The 22,638-nt window shown below is 36.7% G+C and overlaps 2 protein-coding genes across 3 annotated transcripts; one reads left to right on the forward strand and one right to left on the reverse strand.

Annotated features, from left to right (window-relative positions):
* Positions 1 to 454: 454 nt before the first annotated feature.
* Positions 455 to 22,494, reverse strand: LOC137030287 (SH3 domain and tetratricopeptide repeat-containing protein 1). 2 transcript variants are annotated; one of them, XM_067400503.1, is made up of 18 exons: positions 22,065 to 22,494; positions 21,289 to 21,351; positions 20,001 to 20,131; positions 19,811 to 19,916; positions 19,279 to 19,419; positions 18,971 to 19,169; positions 18,799 to 18,875; positions 17,964 to 18,159; positions 17,412 to 17,542; positions 12,212 to 12,244; positions 9,104 to 10,011; positions 7,678 to 8,437; positions 6,538 to 6,718; positions 5,635 to 5,785; positions 4,470 to 4,592; positions 4,125 to 4,275; positions 3,748 to 3,944; positions 455 to 1,693 (listed from the first exon to the last, which is right to left on the reverse strand). In XM_067400503.1, exons 1-18 carry the CDS (start codon positions 22,207 to 22,209, stop codon positions 1,427 to 1,429), a joined length of 3,960 nt encoding a protein of 1,319 aa, XP_067256604.1. In that variant the 5' UTR covers positions 22,210 to 22,494; the 3' UTR covers positions 455 to 1,426. The 2 variants fall into 2 exon arrangements, with proteins under 2 accessions (XP_067256604.1, XP_067256605.1); XM_067400504.1 differs by lacking the exon at positions 21,289 to 21,351.
* Positions 13,301 to 17,193, forward strand: LOC137030162 (gametocyte-specific factor 1). The gene is made up of 6 exons (XM_067400322.1): positions 13,301 to 13,373; positions 13,486 to 13,583; positions 15,240 to 15,366; positions 15,491 to 15,574; positions 16,126 to 16,195; positions 16,908 to 17,193. Exons 1-6 carry the CDS (start codon positions 13,301 to 13,303, stop codon positions 17,002 to 17,004), a joined length of 549 nt encoding a protein of 182 aa, XP_067256423.1. The 3' UTR covers positions 17,005 to 17,193.
* Positions 22,495 to 22,638: the final 144 nt, after the last annotated feature.

Here is a 22,638-nt window from a genome sequence, read left to right on the forward strand (position 1 = left end):
AGGCGGGGATAATTTCGTTTACCCCAAATGTCTAAGTGTTCACAAGTGATGGGATGTCCGATTCTTTTCCCCGAATCGGTTCTTTCGAACATTTAGTTTCAGAGAACCGACCTTTCTTCCCCCCCCCGTGAAGTGTAGCCTACTTCCAAACTTAAAAGTACATTTAATATATATATATATATATATATATATATATATATATATATATATATATATATATATATAATATGTCTATTATTATTATTATTAATGTAATAAATTGCAATGCCATCATTACAAATGTACATTTACAAATATATTTAAATAGTTTCAATAGAAATATTTTATTTTACCATAAATGCTTGGCAGTACACTTTAAACATAATATTGTAGGTAATTATGAAAATACACAAAGTCCCACTTATGTTTTTTTTTTTTTTTTTTTTTCTAATATATAATTATAATGCAGCTTTATTTCACTCACTTAGGTGTCTGGGAACATTATATTCAGTTAGTAAATTCCTTCAAAGCATATTTCCCCTTAAAAGTATATGTCTTTTTCACAAGGGACTGTAAAGATCTGAGACAAAATAACGATAAATTCATGAAAAACATCTCAGTTTAAAATCCAGTGTACTTAGTTCCCTGTTTCTCATGCTTAATCGATCCAGAATGAGTTATTATAAACTGCTTGGATACCAACAGATTTATTTTTAGGATAAAAACAAAAGAGCAAACCTACTCTTGACAAGGGCTCACTTGTACTCAAGGTTTATTTTGGCAATTCAAAGAAAGCTTGCAACTTCATATAGTTAAGCAATCAAATTCAGTATTAACTCCACTTTTAATGACGATCAATGCCAAAATGGTCTCTTTTTGGCACATACATTTAAATGCCGCCAAGGCACTAGACCCTACAGTGCCAGTGGGTTTGTTGTCAAGTCATGTTTTTCACCAGGCATGAACATGTTTATTTAACACTACAGCACTTCTTTTCTGCACTTAGTACAAACAGAACAGCCCTTGTTGAGGTAAAAATGTGTTCACTTGACATCACTTGCATGTGTCAACCAAAGGTAATACCATTTTTTACAGAATGGAACATCAGACACAATAAAATCTTCAGATTATCTTCACTAACAATTTTAGAGAACAAGATAAAAAAAAAAAAAAAGAAGAAAAAAAAAAAAAAAAGAAAGGTTATCCATCGTGATTTCGAGCCAACATTTAAAAAATTAATGTGAAGCAAACAGTGCCTGAAAGTTGTATTGATTACAGTCCAGTAAACACTTTCTGAACCAATCAACATGTTATATGAGTCAGACATTCCGTAAATAAATCAACTAATACACATAACATCCGGCAAATAAAAGTAAACACAGAACATTTTCACACAAGTCAAATCAAAACATGCAGTGGAAGTGTCATTTCCCATTAGAGTCCAGTTCTATCTTGTTGCCCCAGTTATTGTGTTTTTGTACTTGTTTGTGGTCCTGAAACTGTAGTCTGGAGCCAAGTTGATACGACGAATGTGGAGGTCATTAGCAAAAGCTCGCGCTCGCTGGTAGAAGAACAGCGAGAGTTCACGGTCCATGAGAAAGTTGTGGTAGATGGTGGCCAATCGAGTACACAGCTCTAGCTGAGATCTCTTGTTGCCCAGATCCATCGCAGCAGCCAAGGCCAAGTGATAATAGCCAGCAGCATCAAATGGGTCCTGGAATACACAGAGAGAGAAGGTTTACATTTGATATACAGAGATTTGATTTTGTGTATTTATACAGATTTCCATATTTTCTGAATCATGTGAAGTACTGAAATATGACCCACGTGAATTGTGTAGATCCGCGAAATTAAAGCTGTGTTTTCAAAAACATGAAAATTTCATGCATGGTTACCATAGCTTCCGACAGCACCGCATATAGCGGCTGTGTCAAAAATAAAACTTGCAAAGTGCCAAATGTGAGTATATATAAAACGGTTCAGACTGAAACGTGGCACAGTGTTCATGTACACATGAGCAGTAAATGCTGCTCCACACGAACTCCATATGTCCTGTGAGTTTGGGGTGCTTATAATGTGCATTTAAAAACACAACTTACGACAACCATCTCCCTACATTTGTAACGAGAATCATTTCTCTTCAATAAAAGCTAAACGTCTAAAGGCTTTACAATTTTCCACCAAAATAAAAGCTCTATAGTTTTATATTTAAAAAAAAAAAAATATCCATAAATATTTAAAATAATAATAAAATATTAATAATTTAAATAATAATAAAATATTTCTCGGCTGATGAAATGCATGGATATACGATGTGCTTTATATACTTATATACAAATATATTAACATTCCGAATATGAGCAAGCTATATTTTCTATTGTGAGTGAACGTAAATGAGGTGAATAAATAATCATTTATTCAGTATGTACTTAGACTGCCAACTTCTGGTTCATTTAGAACAGCAAATCTGGAGTTAAAAATCCTGTGTATTTTTTTTTTATTTTGAAATACTTTCTCCCGTAACAACTTAATATGTAGAAACAACTAAGTAAGCTACTAAGTAACTAAGTACACTGATTTGCCAGAAAAGTGTAAATACTGAAGCTCTCTTGTGGTTTCAAAATATTTCTCCACTTGCATGCTTTCTTTTTACTATGATAAGTAGACTTAAAGAGAGATCATGGTTCTGTTCTATATATATATTATATACACACACATATACATATTTCATTCTACTTTTAATTTGTGAAGAGAAAACTCCATTTTTGAAGAGTGTGCACATGCGCACATGCTTTAGTATGCTGGGGACGTCATAGTATGTCATTGTATGTCATAAGAGGAAATGTGACAGAAAAGAAAATAGCAAAGTATTCCTCATATACTTTGTTCATCATTTACAGCAATGAAATTAACTGATGAAGTGATGAATCAGCAGAAGTCAGCATTCACTAACAACAGTTTTAACCAACGTGGTTTGAACGGCAGCTGTGTGCCAAATTTCCTACGCTTTCAAGAAACAGTCGTGACTAGTTAGTTAGCTTCTTCGGCGATGCATCGCCATCATACTATTGTAGTTAAAGGGTTGGTTCATCCAAAAATTTAAATTATGTCATTAATTGCTCACCCTCATGTATTACCGCAAGACTTCTGTTCATCTTCGGAACACAAATGAATATCTTTTTGATGAAAGTTCATAAAGAAATTGTAAAAGTAATCCATATGAATTGAGCAATTTAGTCCAAATTTTCTGAAGAGACACGATCGCTTTATATGGTGAACAGCTTTAATTTAGGCTTTTACTCACATAAAAACATTGATCAGAACATACACAGAAGATCAACCGAACCTGAATGACGCACACGCTGTGTATCAAATGAGGTTTATTCTCGTGTGTTACGCAGCACGTTTGAGCTTCCAGAAGATGTTTGTTCTTGCGCGCCATTCAGGTTCGGTTGAGATTCTGTGTATGTTCACTGATTGTGTCTCTTCAGAAAATTTGGACTAAACTGCTCAGTTCATATGGATTAGTTTTACAATGTGTTTATGAACTTTTAAAGATCTTTGTTTGTGTTCTCAAGATGAACGAAAGTCTTACAGGTTTGGAATGACATGAGGTTGAGTCATTAATGACAGAATTTTCATTTTTGGGTGAACTAACCCTTTAAGTAGCGAATTACATCATCCTTCAGGAAATGCACCCCAGCCTGACATTGGCTCAAACAATGGCATGAGTTTTGGAGCGAGACTAACAGATGTCCATTGGCTTACCTTGACATCATAGAAAATGATGTCTCCAAGCGTTTGGTAAACCCTGACATAGTACAGGGCTTCCTCATCATACTGCAGGGGTGAGGGACACAGGGACAGGGCTTTCAGAAAGTGGTGCTCTGCCATTTCAAACTGACCCAGACAATGGTACAATGTGGCGAGGCGATGGAATGCCACCCGTTCGTTTAAATGGTCAGCTTTAAGAAATACACAGATGAACGAAAAGACTGTCATTTGTCTCTCCTAAATGTTTTTGGCTGTTTACTGTTTACCATGCGTGCTTTATAAACAGACTAAATATTTAACAGGAAGCCACAATCTGAATAAAAGTATTGATAATTAAAAAAAAAAGGGTTTGTGCACATGTGTTAACCTACCCAGAGACACGCTAATGTCTAATGCAGTTTGAGTGTACTCAATGGCCTCTGAACACTGGCCCAGCTGCAGCAGAAGCTCTGAAAGCTTATTACACAGCCGAAGCTGAGAGCGCACACTGCTCGTCTTCACTGCGATGGGAAGAGCTCGGTCCTTAAAAACACACAGATAAACGCATTCTTAAGACATAGACAAGCTCAGTGATTGATTAGGATTATGATGAATGTTTTTAAATGAAATACTGTACTAAAGAAAAAGGAAATAACAGGGACCTGACATTCACAGAGTGCAATAACAACACAGTGCGAAAGACCTCCCTCTTTCTCAACAATGTGCGCTTAACCTACCCTGTAAAAACAGATGGCTTTCTCCCTGTCCTGTGAACTGTTGAAGAAAACATCCCCAGCTGTCTCCAACATCTCCAGGGTGAAGAGTGTGTCTCCTGTGCTCAAGGCCATGTCCTGGGCTACCTAGATACATCCAGTAGATAAAAAGGCTACAATTCACCTCTAAAGGAAGGTCAAGCAATTTTTCAGTACAATCATAGGAAATGGAACTTTGCGTAGGCATGCAGTCAAACTGTTTGTGTCCCTACAAGACTGAAGAGATTCGTTCTTGTTTACATGTCGAGAAGACACTGTTTTTAGCAATGCAAATCCACTTTGCATTCACTGAAATTGATACGTGCATCAAGCGCTGAGGAAGCCCTGGAGCTTAAATTCAGATATAGTAATGGCCATGTCGTTTCGGACAAGCGCTGTAAGCAGTTGACCAATCACACCAGACTGAGTCGTCTGACCAATCAGAGCAGAGCAGGCTCTCAGAAAGGAGGAGTTTAGAGAGATCGAATCTTTGAACGAACCATTTTCAGACTCTTTGAGAAATGAGGTTATGTGCAATGTATATTTTGAGAAAATGACAGTGTTTTTTGATATTTGATGCATGTAAACCTATTGTAGGAACAGCATAATAGAGGCATTTTAAAATAAAACAAAATAAAAATATAAATGTTGTTAAAATAAACTTAAAGAAAATGATTCCTTATAAAATAATCAGTTTAAGTACTAAATCTAAAACTGAAATAAAATCAATTAAAGCTAAATAGAAATTTTCAACAAAAACTAATATGACAGAATGACAAAAGCACATAATAAAATTATTAAAAGAAACTAAAATGAAAATATAAAAATGAAAAAGTTAAATCAAAATATTAATAAATACTAGAATAGTATATAAATAATCTGAGGTATATCCTGGATGTTGGTATTAGTGTGTGTTGTCACCATTATATCTCAACTCAGATTCATAATCTTGTAAGACTGCCAGTCAATACAGACAAATAAGACGTATACAAAGTACTTTAAATATGATACTTAATCATATTTAAATTTGATTTAGATGCTGAGATTTGAGTTTATTCTCAATACGTGATCCTCCCACATATAGTTCCAATCACAGTAACTCCAAAGAATGCAGGGAAGATGAGGAGAGCTGAATGAAGGCAGTTCTCACCTGCACATAGAGATCCACTAGCTCTGTCTGTTGGAGGATGTGGTAAATCTTCCCTGCCTGTAGCCAGGCATGAGCCTGCTTACGTTTTCTGCCCAAGTCAATGAAGATGCCCAGGCTCCGTTTGGTGTAATCTAAAGCAGCTCTGTTGGCTCTGTGAGATGACATGACCAAGAATTTTAGCAAGGCTGTCTGAAGTCCTTTTAATAATGTGCGGCAACTCATTATTACTGAAAGAACTTTGGGGATAAACCACTGTTTCACGAGTTCACACTTACAAATAAGTCAGATAAAATAAATGGTATACGTATTTGGCATGGTGTCCGGGGAGAGGTCTCCGAGCTCGGTATTTGGCCCGAACACAGAGTACCCTCACCCCCCTATTTAGGTTAGGAAGTAACCAAGTGAGTGTGAGGAGACAGGGTGGTGGAGGGATGCTGAAAACTGTCGAGGATTCATGGGTGAGTTGACTGTGGTTATATATATATATATATATATATATATATATATATATATATATATATATATATATATATATATGCCTGTACTCATTCTGATTGGGTAGATATGTTGATTGTTGACAGCTGGTTGAGATTATGTGATAATTGGATAGCTTATTTGACTTGTTCTTTGTGCTTACTGGATAAACAAATGGCATGAATTTATTATATTTGAAAACTTAAAAAATTAAAGGGATAGTTATTAAATTAAAGTGATTTTTTTTTCATCGTTTACACACCCTCATGGCATTCTAAACTTGTATTCTTTCTTTCACATTTATGTTCCACAGAAGAAAGAAGGCCAACAGACTGACATGAAGTTGAGTAAATTATGACAGAATTTTCATTTTTGCAATTACTGTCAGTCTTTATCATCAGTCTTTTTGTTATCAGGGGCAGGTCTCACTTCTCGGTGGCCAGGTTCAGGTACAGCTGGCTGATCTTCTCCAGTATCTCTCCCTCTAAGCTCTTGTCTCCTATCCGCTGGAGAAGGTTCAGCTGGTGCTCATTGTAGATGATACACTGGGCTTCATCCGGACACGCCTCTTCGTATAGCTGACATAGGTGACGTGTGGCTTGCAGCTGGCCTGTTGTCCAACAAATAAGAAAAGGTATAAGTCTGGTGACCAGCAAACCTGATAATAGACCATCCCAAAATTATAGTATATACAATACTAAGAACTAATACTATGTTTACATGGTAACAATTTTCCTTTTTTCCTTTCCTTTGCATTTTTCGCATCCAAACGACAACATTGTTGAAATGATCCCCGTTCACACGGATCCGCAAAAACAACAAAAAATGCTGTATTATACATGCCAGGGCCAGTAGTTGGCGATGTTACTTTGTAAAGAAACACTACACGACTACTGAACACCTAATACGCATGCGCATGACGTCACAGTTTTCACAAAATCACGTTTTTGTGGTTTAAAAGGAGACAATAACAGTATCTTTTAAAAAAAAAAAACGTCCACTTGGAATACCAAAAGTTTGCAATTTCAAGCCCCCAAAATGCTGTTGACGTGAAAATTAATGGCCAAAATGCATAAAAGTTTTTATTTATAAAAAGACTTTTAATTTAATTTTAAAGAATTCATTTTATAGTTTAAATCTGTTCAGCATAAAGTGATTGTGCCTTTTCAGAAGACATGGATTAATACACTTGAATCATTTACATAGTCTTTATGAACTTTTTAAAGCATCAATGGAGAGAAATTTATCTCTTGAATCTTTTAGGTTTCATTAAAAATATCTTCATTTGTGCATTACAGATGAATGAAAGTCTTCTTGGTTTGGAACGAAATGAGGGTGTGCAGATAATGGCAGAATTGTCCTTTTTTCACTATTGCTTTAACTATTGCTTTAAGAACTATTGCTTTAATAGAATTAGTTGTAATTTCATGTTGACTTTAAATACAATCAGAAACAAAAAATTCAACTCTAATGTCTCACTATAGATATTCTAATGTCAAGATGTTCTAGATACTGGTAGTGGCCATCCTTACTGACACTTTCACTAATACAACTATGATAAACACTTACTATCCATGTGATCGATGTACATGGCAGTCAGCAGGGCCCATTCATAGTAGATCTTCCCATTCTCATGTTTTCCTTGGGAAATAAAGTGTCGCCCTAACTCAAGAAGCACTGAAATAAAACTGAGTTCATGCCCTTCATCCTCAAGCTCAGAGAACAGCTCCACTGACTGAGTGAGGTATTCTTCTGCTAATCTTTTTGCCTTGATTTGCAAACACATGAATCCACAGTTGGCCAACGCTATGGCCCAGTTATGTCTGTCCTCAAACTCCTCGCATATCTCGATTGCTGCCCGGTAACTCTCAGCGGCCTGTCGGATGTCAGCTGAATGTCTGTATGAAATGGCCCGCATGTTGTAAACCACACCTTCCAGCTGTGTGGTACAGTGTTCGGGGAGTGATGACAGCACAGCATCCAGCACTTCCAGAGCAGTGCCGGGTTGCTGGTTGCAGATGTACAGCCACGCCATCCATATAAGAGCAGCAGTAGTGTCTGACTGGCCAACGCTGGACATGTTTCTGTGGTCGAGGACAGTGAGCATGTAGCGAACAGCTCTGTCGGGCATGCTGTGTCTATGGAAGAGCCAGGATAAACACAGAGCGTGGACGTGACCCAGCGCAGGATCTTCGCCGGGGGACACTAAAGCTATGGCACGGGTCAGGTATGGAGCCACTTGTGTTGGGACGGCCACTCCATACAGCTCTGATGCATTTTCCATCAACAGCAAGACACCACAAAGACAGTGTGAAGCGGTGGCTCCTACCTGTGAAAGAACGGATAAATGCACAAATCAGTTTATTAATTTGATTTATTGATTTAATTTTTTTAAATCATTCATTTTTAATCAATTAATCAAGTAAAAGCTACTTAAATATCCTAATTGAACTAGGCTAAGCCCTGTCTGTGAAACTGGGCCAAAAATGTTATAATTGTATTATTTAATTAACTATTTAATTTGATTACATTTTATTACATAAAATGTAATAATTGTATTACATTTTTTTTAGTTAAATTAAAATATTTTTAATCAAAAAAAGCTGTTAAAGAGATGGATAAATGCACAAATCAATTTAAATGTATTTATTTATGTTTGTTTTAATTAATTTCAAATTAAATCTTAATTTATTAAATAAATACACTTTAATAATTGTATCAATCTGCATTTGTTTAATTCTATTTAATGTAATTAAATAAAATGTAATCATTTTATGTTATTTTTTTAATTGAAATGAATTTTTTTTATTAAATTTTTTTGGCTTACAAGTGAAAGTGAATGGATAAATGCACAAATCAATTAATTAAATTTGATATATTTGATATATAATATATATATATTCAATAAAATCTAAATATTTTAATAAATTATTTCTTTTTAATTTAATTTATCTAATATAAATGCTCTCTGAAATCACTTTCATGTAGCACTGACCTGAAGTGATGCTCGCCGTGCGCAGCTTTCAGCCAAACGTGGCAAACTCTGGTCGCTGTAGAGTCTTGCTAAGACCAGAAAAGCATGGCTCAGTGTCTCATCACATGTTTCAGGAACCTCGTCAGCAAGGGTTAAAAGCCTTTCGATGAACGGGATTGCACTCATGCCTTCTTTGAGCTTCAGGTGGAGCTTAGCCAGGATGAAGCAGGCTCGGGCCTCTGCACGCTGATTCTTGGCAAGGATGGCCTTTTTTAGTACATACTTTAATACCTCTGGGTCCTCGCAGCCAAACAAACAATCAGGGACAGCCATCAACAAAGCAGACAAGCGCTCTGACAAAGTGAAAAATTTTTCATGGTTCTTCTGTGTTAGGTAGATGAGTGCCAGGTTGGAGTAAATGGCAGACAGCAGAAACATGTCTGTGAAACAATCCCTGGGTACATTCAAGGCTTCCTCATAATAAACCCGAGCTTGAGAGAACTTTGACCTCCCTGCACAAAGCTGTCCAAGAAGAAAACAGATTCGGCTCTGCGCCCATGAGACGCGCTTTTTTCGTGCCAATTCTCTGGCTATGCCTAAATACACCACTATATCCTCCTCATCAGAGTGACCCTCAAAATGTGAGATGAGGAATTCTGGGTAAGCGCTGTACAAGAGCATGAACTCTGGCTGGTGGTCACGGCTGCTCAAGAATAAGAGGAGAGCATGATGTCCATCTGGACTGGTGCTGTCCTGCTCGGAGCAGACAGAAAAACGGGGAGGTTCCCGGGATTCCTCTGTACCATTAGCTTCTTTCTCCATCTGATGCTTGATGCTGACTGATGAATCCTCATTTCTTTGATTCTTGTCTACCTTACTCAAAATGTGGTTGACTTTCTGTTTTAGATTGTTCACTTCTTGAGTCTTGTCTGAAGACAGAGAATAAAATAATAAATAAATCTGTTTAAATAAAATTAAACAAACAGATCATTATTTTAATTAGCCAATATTAAGTGTTAATCTAGACATTAAATAGTAATTTAAAATTTAAATATTCAAAAAATTCAGACACGGACGGACGGACGGACAGATAGATAGATAGACAGATAGACGAACGGACGGACGGAAGGACAGACAGACAGACAGACAGACAGACAGACAGACAGACAGACAGACAGACAGATAGATAGATAGATAGATAGATAGATAGATAGATAGATAGATAGATAGATAGATAGATAGATAGATAGATAGATAGATAGATAGATAAATAGATAGATAGATAGATAGATAGATAGATAGATAGATAGATAGATAGATAGATAGATAGATAGATAGATAGATAGATGAACGAACGAACAGACGGATGGATGGATGGATAGATAGATAGATAGATAGATAGATAGATAGATAGATAGATAGATAGATAGATAGATAGATAGATAGATAGATAGATAGATAGATAGATAGATGAACGAATGGACGGACGGACGGACGGACGGACAGATAGATAGATAGATAGATAGATAGATAGATAGATAGATAGATAGATAGATAGATAGATAGATAGATAGATAGATAGATAGATAGATAGACGGAAGGACAGACAGACAGATAGACGAACGGACGAACAAACGGACAGACGGACGGATAGATAGATAGATAGATAGATAGATAGATAGATAGATAGACGGACAGATGGACGGACGGACAGATAAATAGATAGATAGATAGACAGACAGACAGACGAACGAACGGACAGATGGGCGGACAGATAGATAGATAGACGAACGGATGGACGGACGGACAGACAGACAGACGAACAAATGGACAGATGGGCGGACAGATAGATAGATAGACGAACGAATGGACGGACGGACAGACAGACAGACGAACAGATGGACGGACAGATAGACGGACGGACGGACAGATAGATAGATAGATTTATGGACAGACGGATAGATAGATAGACGGACGGACAGACAGACGGACGGACGGACGGACGGACGGACAGATAGATAGATAGATAGATAGATAGATAGATAGATAGATAGATAGATAGATAGACGGATGGACAGATGGACAGACGGACGGACGGACAGATAGATAGATTTATGGACAGACGGATAGATAGATAGACGGACGGACAGACAGACAGACAGACAGACGGACGGACGGACAGACAGACAGACAGATAGATAGATAGACAGATGAACGGACGGACGGACGGACAGACAGACAGACAGACGAACGGACAGATAGATAGATAGACGAACGGATGGACGGACAGACAGACAGACGAACAGATGGACGGACGGACAGACAGACAGACGAACAGATAGACGGACAGATAGACGGACAGACGGACGGACAGATATATAGATTTATGGACAGACGGACAGACGAACGGACGGATAGATAGATAGATAGATAGATAGATAGATAGATAGATAGATAGATAGATAGATAGATAGATAGATAGATAGATAGATAGATAGATAGACGGACGGACAGACAGACAGACAGACAGATAGATAGATAGACAGACAGACGAACGGACGGACAGACAGATAGACAGACGGACGGATGGACAGACAGACAGATAGACGAACGGACGAACAAACGGACGGACGGACGGACGGATAGATAGATAGATAGATAGATAGATAGATAGATAGATAGATAGATAGATAGATAGATAGATAGATGGACGGACGGACGGACAGATAGACGAACGGACGAACAAACGGACGGACGGACGGACGGACAGATAGATAGATAGATAGATAGATAGATAGATAGACGGAAGGACAGACAGACAGATAGACGAACGGACGAACAAACGGACAGACGGACGGATAGATAGATAGATAGATAGATAGATAGACAGACAGACAGACAGACAGACAAACGAACGGACGGACAGAGGGACAGACAGACAGACGAACGGTTGGACGGACGGACAGACAGACAAACAATCAGACGAACAGACGGACGGACGGACAGATAGATAGATAGATAGATAGATAGATAGATAGATAGATAGATAGATAGATAGATAGATAGATAGATAGATAGATAGATAGATAGATAGATAGATAGATAGATAGATAGATAGATAGATCTTACTATGAACTGATCCTGGAATTTCTTTTGCCAGATCTGTGGTATATAAAACAAAAAATTGTTAAAGAAGACAGATTAAGAGAGAAATTGAAATTTGAAGTGAATTTAAAGCCACAAAGCCAAGTCATAAGTAGCACAGGTATATTTGTAGCAATAGTCAACAATACATTGTATGGGTCAAAATTATTAATTTTTTCCTTTATGCCAAAGATCATTAGGATATTAAGTAATCATGTTCCATGATATTTTGTAAATTTCCAGCCGTAAATATAGGCTATCGAAAATTTATTTTGTAAGTAATAAGTGTTGCTATGCTAAGACCTTTGACAACTTTATAGTCGATTTTCTCAATATTTAGATTTTTTTTTTTTTACCCTCAGATTCCAGATTTTGGCCTATAACTCGGCCAAATATTGTCATATCATAACAAATCATACATCAATGGAAAACTTATTTATTCAGATTTCGGATGATGTATAAATGTCAATTTCAAAATATTGACCCTTATGACCCTTATGTTTTGTGGTCCAGGGTCACACATTTCCTGCGTCCTCCGGAGGTCGCATGAAGGCTGCATATGTCATCGAGGAGGTCTCATTTAAGAAAAGTAACCATTAGATGGAAAAGTAATAAATAAATTACATTACTTTACACCTCACGAAGAATAACAGCCAATTTTATTACGGTTACTTGTCTTAAATAAGACGTAATGATGATGCATGCAGCCTTATGCGACCTTCACAGGAAGCAGCCTCCGAAATGAGACGCAGCTCATAAGCGCCTCAAGTGGTTGAATAATGTTAATCACTCCAGTCCAGGTGCTTCTAGATTACACGGCTGAACAAAACGACACATCTTTGTAAGTTTAGTTCTGCTGTGGCCCTGTATGCTGTCTGTGTATAATTTGTTGGTGAATTTGTTAGTGAATATCCACCAAAACGGTTAAAAACCCAGTGAAATCTAAAGTATTATTTTCTCGCTACCAGCACAAAAGTTTTGATTAGCCCCTTGGGTCGCGACATGTATGTGTCAGCTTTTAGTGATAATGACGTTGTTTTTTAGCATTTAAAACTGCTGGACAGTGTTGCAGAGATGGCGAAGGCAGGCAAGGCAGGCAGGGAATCTGGGTTGATAGTTTCAGCTCCACGATGGGAAGAACCTCAAGGTAAACCCGCAGAAACACACTGCAAATGAGGCGCCAATAACATGCGCACGAATACAATGACGCATCGGTTTGCATTAGTTTACAGTTGCCTTAATTTTTACGGGTTTCATAGACTTCTGTAACCCTGACAAACTGCTGTTGTGCCCCTATGACCCACATCATCTGATCCGGGCCTGCCGGTTCCCCTACCATCTCATCAAATGCAGGAAGGTGTGTGTGCAGAAGCATCCACAACAAACACTGTACAGATAAATTCCTATTAGCCTACCTAGCCATGTTCAGCAATAAGCTATCATTAGACCATTTTTTGCTGTGTATTTTTGTAATCTGTATACTTTATACTTTTACAGTGTATAAAATTTGTTAAATTAAGTTAATTTAATAAATTAAAAGGTCACAAGATGACGTTAAATTTAAAGTTTTTTTGTTTAATGTAATTAAAGTGCTAGTGTGTAGGCCCACAAAATGTAAATGGCGTACTTGTATGAAAATAAATGAGGGAATCTGTAGCACTCAGTGATACATTAGATATGGATTACTAGAACCAAAAAGCTCTGAGCTTAAATATTTTCTATATATTTAACAGTATTCATGTGATGCAATGCACGCACTGACAATGCAAATTTAGTTGCTGATGTTAAATCAAATATCTTTTAAATTTGACATGAAATTAAAATTCCCCCTATCTATTTTATAAATGCAATTATTGATCTTGTGAACAAATCACTTAGTAGGCAATGTTTCATTTTTTAAAAAATATTTTATCAAAATGTCAAAACTCAAGCTTCCAGTGAACGCAGACTTCTCCAATCATTTATTCTGCTTAAAGGGATAGTTCACCCAAAAATGAAAATTTGATGTTAATCTGCTTACCCCCAGGGCATCCAAGATGTAGATGACTTTTTTTCTTCAGTTGAATGCAAATTATGATTTTTAACTGCAACCGCTGCCGTCTGTCAGTCAAATAATAGCAGTGATTGGGAACTTGAACAATAAGAGTCGAAAAAACTTCCATAGACAAATCCAAATTAAAACCTGCGGCTCGTGACGACACATTGATGTCCTAAGACACGAAACGATCGGTTTGTGCGAGAAAATGAACATTATTTATATAATTTTTTACCTCTAAAACACCACTATGTCCAACTTCGTTCAGCTTCCGGCTAGTGAGGTCGGATCGCGCTCTGACAACGGAAGTGATGTCTCGCGCTCATTGAAGTATATGGGCGAGACATCACTTCCGTCACCAGAACGCGTTTTTTGACCTCACTAACAGGAAGCTGAACGAAGTTGGACATAGTGGTGTATTAGAGGTAAAAATTATATAAATAATGTTCGGTTTCTCGCACAAACCGATCGTTTCGTGTCTTAAGACATCAATGTGTCGTCACGAGCCGCAGGGTTTAATTTGGATTTGTCTAAGCAAGTTTTATTTACTGTTATAGTTGAAGTTCCCATCTACTGCTATTATTTGACTGACAGACGACAGCGGTTGCAGTTAAAAATCATAATTTGCGTTCGACTGAAGAAAAAAGGTCACCTACATCTTGGATGCACTGGGGGTAAGCAGATTAACATCAAATTTTCATTTTTGGGTGAACTATCCCTTTAAAACCCACCCCTTTTTTCACAATCGACTGCAAGCTTCCATTCAAATCTGCCTCCCTTCTAATTAATAAGTGATGAATAGAACCAAGTTTCTGTCTTGAATTTTTTATTTTAATTTTTTTTTTAGATAATCTGTTTTAGTCAAATTCACATCACAATATGGAAGAAAAGATCTGTGGCTACTTCTGTTTCATCATTATATTAAAACTGAAAGTATTAAGCACTGATAGATGTCTGATTTTTTTATATTATTTGTAGAATCACCCTGAATTGGTCGGTGAATTATGGACATGTCCATTCAATGCACGCCACTTGATGAGAAAACATGAGCTGTCCCATCACATCTCAACCTGTGTGGACCGATGCTCTGTCAATGAGACCTACGGTAAGATCTGTTTTACCATTTCACCTTCATAATATTGGACGACTGCAGACACACCCCATGCATAATAAACTCGACATTCAGTTGTACACTGAACTGATCTCAGTCTTCTCTGCAATGTTAAAAGTGACCAGAGACAAGACTGATAGCAAATTTCAAATCCCAGTGGGCACCTGGACTGCACCTGTGTGTGATGAAGACTGGGATGAAGGTAAGACTCTGACCTATATCCTGAGTTAAAAGTCACTATGATATCAAAATTATTTAATATAATTGATTTATCCGTGCACAGCATCTTCTTCTTTTTTTTTTTTTTTTAATCCACATGCCCTCATAATTTTAAATCAAAATAACTTCCCCTACCTCTTGCAACAAAATCTCTGTTGACTTGTTTAGCAGGACAACCTGTCACTTACATGAGATCACAGCAATAGCAAATCCAATCAATTCCTCAGGGGGAATATGTTGTTTTTTATTTTTTTATTTGTTTTGTTCAAGAAGCTGTTTCACTTTGATATATGACTATTGCAGCTTCTGTCTCATGTCATCTGAAGTCTGTAATTTTTGTGCCAATAATTACTCTAAAAGTAAATGCTAAATAGAAACTAATAGTAAATGTTTCTCAGCATTGCAGTTTCACTTACAGTTCCTGTACCAAACTTTGCATTTAAATCAAACTTGCAAAGCTCTTTGATGGTACAAAATGTTTGTGCTATGATGTAATTACAAGCTTTAACATCTGATTATGTCTGCGTCTTACAGAAGTGGACAAGCATGTAACCACAGCGCCATCTTTTGTCAGAGATGTGTCCAAATCGCTTCCTCAGGACAGGTCAGTGTAGTCAAGTCAAGTCATCTTTATTTATATAGCGCTTCTTTTTACAATGTAGATTGTGTCAAAGCAGCTTTACATTGATAATTGGTACATAATTTTGGCTGCACAGCAGCTCTTAAAGAATATCATGCAGGCAGATCAAAGCACTGTTGAATATCAAATATCAAGTGTAGTGCTGGGGTTCTCAATTCTAGCCATCGAGATCCTTCTTCCTGCAGAATTTACTGTAGTTCCAACCTTGATCAAAGTCACCTGCCTATAACTGTTAATGTTAACTTTTTTATGTTAATATGCCTATTTCTAGTAATCCTGAAGACTGTGCTCAAAATCGCCCCCTATACCCTCATTCACAATTCCTTACAGTAGTCCACTAATGAGGGAGTGAATAAAAAAACGAGTGAGCAAAAAAAGTGTGCCGGAAAAGCTGCCGCTTTTGCATAGTTTGTGCTTACAGAATCCGATTAATAATTATTTGAAGCTTAAACTTAATTAAGTTTTATTTACCAAAATTTAACTTCTATTATTGATTTCTATCAGGATGTGAAGAGAGCTTCAACCAGTATAACAAAAAGTGTTTATAAAACAAATTGCCTACCTTACCTTTTAATGTAGTTGGTAATAGACCATCATTTTTTTTTTTTTTATCAGATTGGTTAAATGTTACAGCAAAACAACAAAATCATAAACCACACATCTCTCTTTATATTAGGGAGAACAACAGCATTTCCAGCAATGCAATTGCTGGTCTCAGGGCACCACGAGTTCTTCCCTGGACGAGCAGCTGTACTGATTTTGGAGCATTTTAATATGTCAAAACTTTTTCATTTACAATGAATACTGAAAGTGTTGGTTGCCTGCCTTTGCCATTTTATTGTATAGTTCACTAGTTCTTGCAGTGATAAATTAGTTCCCTAATCTTCAGTTCAGTTTCCCAAAGGTGGAACAATAGAGGTGGTTTAGGTTTTGTGTTTACACCACATAAAAGAAAAGCTTACGACCAGGATATTTACAGGACTTTGGTTGACATGTTTTGTGTTGTCATAGTTGCTCTGTGCCTGTAATTCTACCTCTGTGGTCTCTTAGGAACGCCATCCTGGTTTTTTTTTTTTTTTTTTTTGCTTGACAAATGCTTTTCATAGAACAGTTGTAAAAGCAAATAAAACTCAATTTATAAATTCTAAAATGTTAGGATTCAAAAACCTGTGAGCCTTACCAAGTTTGTAGTTTGTGCCAACATCACACTGGCATATTTTCTTCAATAAAGAAATAGTCTCCTCTTTAATTTTGTCCTGATCCAAGGTAATAATTTGTCTGTCCTCGTCTTTCAAGAATATGTCCGATGACCTGTGATGCAAGCACAAGATGAAGTTATCATAAGTGAAACTGGGTTACACTTTAGACATTCTGTTGACTATAAGTAACTACATGTCAACTTACTCTCATTAGAGTCTCAGTAGACCGTTGGTATGCTGTTAAGTTAGGGTTAAGTGTTAGGGTTTGGGTTAGTAGAATAAGTTTACATGTATTTGCAAAGTTACTTATAGTCAGTAGAATGTCTATTGGGGGACAATCAAAATAAAGTGTCGGCAGATATTAAGCAGACAGTCTCTGCTAATACTCTACATGTCAACTAACTCTCATTAGTTGCAAAGTTACTTCTAGTAGAATATCTAAGGTGGACTATCAAAATAAAGTATTACCAAAATGTGAAGACAGACAGAAAAAAAACTTCTTAAAATATTCATAAAATCACACAAGCACTTACTCACAAAATGAACTGGTTGCTTTGACCAGGTTGGTTTTGACAAGTCCAATATCCCCAGTTTTCTCAGACTTTCCCATAAACCATTCAAAACAGGCCACCAGCAGGCCCAGGATGATGATACGCTCACCAGCATGGAAACTCAGTTCATCTGGGCCATCAGCATCATGCTCCTCTATGGTCTCACAGACCCCTAATGCTGTGAGAGACATTGTTACAATTGTGGTAGAATTAAATAAGTGTGAAGATGACACATGTTCCATGCAATTTTGTTTCCATCTTCTATACTTGTAGTTGTCAATCTTGTACATAATGTGCAATACACTTCATCAGAAGTTTTCAGTTATCTTTATTATTCTGTAGTAATTGTTGAAATTTAATATTCTGAAAAGATGCATTAAATTGATCAGAAGTGACAGTAAAGACTTCTAGATTGTTTAAAAAAAATGTCTCATGAACGCTGTTCTTTTGGACTTTATCTTCATCAAAGAATCTTGAAAAAAGTATCACGGTTTCCTCAAAAATATTAAGCAGTGCAACTGATTTCAACATTGATAATAATAAGAAATGTTTCGTAAGCAACAAATCAGCATATTTAGAATGATTACTGAAGGATCATGTGACACTGAAGACTGGAGTAATGATGCTGAAAATAAAGCTTTGCTTACACTGTAATAAATAACAGTCCGCATTGCATTATTTCACAATATTAGTGTTTTTACTGTATTTATGGTGCGCCTAAGAGACTTCTTTCAAAAGCATAGCGACTTCAATCTTTTAAAATGGTAATGTATATACAGTATATACAAAATAAAGTACAATTTAAACATTTTCTCACCAATCGGAAATGGAAGGTCACTAGTGTCCTTTCCACCACCCACTAATACAGTCTCTGGGCAGGACTTTAGAAACCACCTTGGAAAGTAAAGAAAATTCATTGTTCTTAGTTCTGGGTGATCTGTTTAATTTATGACAATACGTTCAAATGAAATGCAGAAGGTGACACATACTCATGAAAGGGTATGAGTGGCTCCAGAGCTGGTTTTTGCTTTGTTCCTCTAGACCCATCTGCTAGTGACAGCACTGTCCACCCTGACCCTAGGAATGGAGGCTCGAACAGGGCGATATCCCCCTTCTCCAAATAAAGGTCGCTACCTGACGTAGAGCTATCAAACATCTGATTTGCTGTGCAGCATCCAAAGAAGGAACCTCAAAAGTAAACAAAAGTTTTTTGTTTTTTTACAAATAGTAACGATATTCACTCATACTCATACACCAAGCAAAATATAGCTTTATTCTCATTCATATTAAGTATTACCTTCTTGCATAAGAAAGCCTTTATACATCAGATTTAGTGTCTCCTCTTTAATTGATATCTCAATTCCTGATTGCTGATCAAGGGAGTTTAACCAGAACTCCTGGTCCATGAGAAGATTTTCCATACACTGACCCAAGAAGCCTGTTAGAAATTACAAATTTGATAAGATATTTAGCTTTAATATACACTACCGGTCAAAAGTTTGGAATCATTGAGATTTTTTAATGTTTCAGAATGATTTCTGGAGTAATGGGGTATCAAAGGAATAAATTACATCTTCAAATACTGTATATTGAAATAGATTCGGTAAATATATTTCACAATATTACTGTTTTTAATGTATTTTTGATCAAATAAATGCAGCCTTGGTGAGCTATTACCTTTTTTTTTCAAAAACATAAAAAAACAAACTAAATTATTCCAAACTTCGGACTAGTATAGTACCAGACTCTACAGTATTTAAAAAAAAAAACAATACCTGACATTATTAATAAACACAGTGTGATACAACAGTATTGAAATAAGAACAGACCCATTCTGTGATATGTGCTGAACTTCCATATTTCTTCAAGGGTTTTAAAAGTGATAAATATAGTCCTTTCCCCACTGTTGATGGATACAAAATGAGCAGACAGCTCCTGCAAGACAGGGAAACCAGTATGTTAAATATGTGTATTTAAGGTTTTGAATATTTTATGAATTTTAAATAGGGGTGCACATACAGAGATTAAGGTCATGACCCCTGAGAGGTCAGCTTCCAGCACACAAAGTTTCCTGCAGAGCACTTCCTGTGTGCCCTCATCGGCAGGAAGTCGATCTGGCCCCTCCACCAAAGCCAGCTGCATAGCCAACACTGCAACAGGAAACAGTGTATATGCATTATATCTACCACTGCATCCAACACTAACAGATCAGCCTCCACATGGAAAATATTTCAGTCAGCTCTAGTAAATGTGTAAGGAAAATGATTTGGCATGGTCAGTTAATGTAAGCTGACATAAACCAATCTAGCCTTTACACTGCTGTAAATTCCAGGTCTAGTTCTACTATAGTCTGATATAATCTAAAACATTCATGTGAAGAGCAATTATTATGGTTGAATCCACAATTTAGATTTGGAATTTTACCATAGTCATGTGATGTTTCACTGCTGTGTTTAACAGAGAGGGTTAATAAGTGACAGTCAATGGGCTTTGTAAAGTCCAAGGTATGATCTCTAAAAGTTACTTTTTTTTTTTTGAAGTGTCACCAGAGCAGGTCAGAGTTCAATTAAAGGGATAGCTCACCAAACAATTAAAACTGTCATCATTTACCCTCCCTTTCTTTTGTGAAACATAAAAAAACAAACATATTTTGAGGAAAGTCTCAGGCTGCGTGTGAAATCGCATATCTCCCTACTAGCAGACAAAAAATAGAGAAGTATATCCGAATTAATAGTATTCCCAAAACAGTAGGCAAAAAGATCCCGGTTGATTTCCTATTTCTAGTGAGATTCTGAATACCATGAGGCCATGGTGAGAGTCTGGTCACATGACAATGACAACATGGTGAATGTAGTACATCTGGATTTCATTCACACAACACACATTCATACTGAAACATACTTTTTAGTGGTCACAAAGTAATTACTTATTCATAAGAAGTACCTATTCTGAGAATATATGTGATTTCGGACACAGCCTCAATGTCTGTACAATGGAGGTCAAAGGTCAGCAAAACAGTTTTGTTACCAATATTCTCCAAAATAATATCTTCTTTTGTGTTCAAGTAAGTCATATAGGTTTGTGACGACATGAGGGTGAGTAAATTTAACTTCTTGTCAGTCAGAGTACACTGACAGATTACTGCCAACTGCATAGTTTATCCATGCAGTATCTGATATTATGATGTTATTATTATAAGTAAATGGAGGTCATTTACACAATCAACAGGATGTGTTAACATCAGCCACGGTGTATGAAAGGAGTTTTAAAAAAGAACCTTGTGTTGTATACGGAGAGCTGGATTTACCTGTTGGTATATCATCAGAAGCTCCTGAAGTACCTTTGACACTTCCTCTTGAGGCCTTAAAATCTGAAAAGATATTTGCACACTCCCTTAATCTTGGCCCTTACAATGATGTGGCTGATTTCTATTATTCTGTACCTTATTAATTCTTTACAAGATGAATATAAGTGTGCTGTTTTAGGAATCTTTTAATAGGCCTACTACATCAGATTTTCGGAAATACTGTGGTCAAGTCTAGACATTTAAACTTTATTAATTATAACCTAATTGTTTATACAGAAAACTAACAGGATGGAAATAAAGACCTAATGTTAGCCATTGCTTATTGAGGTAACATACATGAGCTTGTCAAATTGAAGTTAATTATGATATATGATGTTTTAACCAGTTAATACCACAAAACATCACAGAATCTATAAAGTCAACTGGTAATTTATGTTTATGCTGTCGCTTTCCCACCAAAAAATGTCACAAGGATGATGCCATTGTTGGTTACAGGGATTTTACAAATTTTTTAAAACTTATCTAGTAAGTTTTAAAAAATCCCCTTATGTTCAATTAATTGAGAAATTGTGATAAAAGAAAATTAAATAGGCCTACTATGATTTAAATATTTATAAATGGTGTTGATAGAGAATATTTTATTCATTATCAGTCCATACGTTGAAAATAAGAATGAAAATGCAATAAAATATTGAAACTAATAGGAATGTATTAGAAGAAATGCATTTCTTCTTGTAATTCTCTATGGTGGTTGTGCTGCTCACTCAAGTCCCTACCTTTAAATGAAGACTCCATGATATTATCCCGTTCATTGTGTGTGTACTCAATCGACAGCTCTCTGCGTATCGTCCGAATTCTGTCCGGATCGGACTCCAAGTCGTTCCCGGTTTTGGACGAGTTTCTACGAGTAGCGGTTGTCATCCTGTCAGAGTTCCGCGCAGTGAAGCGAATGACTGCGCGCTCTCGGTCACGCGCTCATCACCGCACTGACACCAAATAAAAACGCGCAGGTGGCGGAACTGATTTTAAAAGCGTGTTACATCATTACAAGACTGCTGTCACTCCTGCTGTCCTTAACGGTGAAGGTGTAAAGACTGAACGTCACGAATAACGTTTTGAAAACAGGTAACAGGTCTCTCTCACGCATCTCGGAGGTGTGTGATGTGATTTTGCCATCAGTAAGCATTTTTGTTTTAAAAATAAATGTGACCTTGACACGCACACGTTTCAGCAAAAGTTAATAATCACATACTGCGTAAACAAGAAGTTTAAAGAAGCAAAGAATCGCTGGGGGTCCGTATTATGAGTGTAAACTTAGTAGGTGTGTCTGTGAATTTGGATGAACTCAAA

Source organism: Chanodichthys erythropterus, chromosome 11 (assembly GCF_024489055.1).
Source record: "Chanodichthys erythropterus isolate Z2021 chromosome 11, ASM2448905v1, whole genome shotgun sequence".
Taxonomy (NCBI): domain Eukaryota; kingdom Metazoa; phylum Chordata; class Actinopteri; order Cypriniformes; family Xenocyprididae; genus Chanodichthys; species Chanodichthys erythropterus.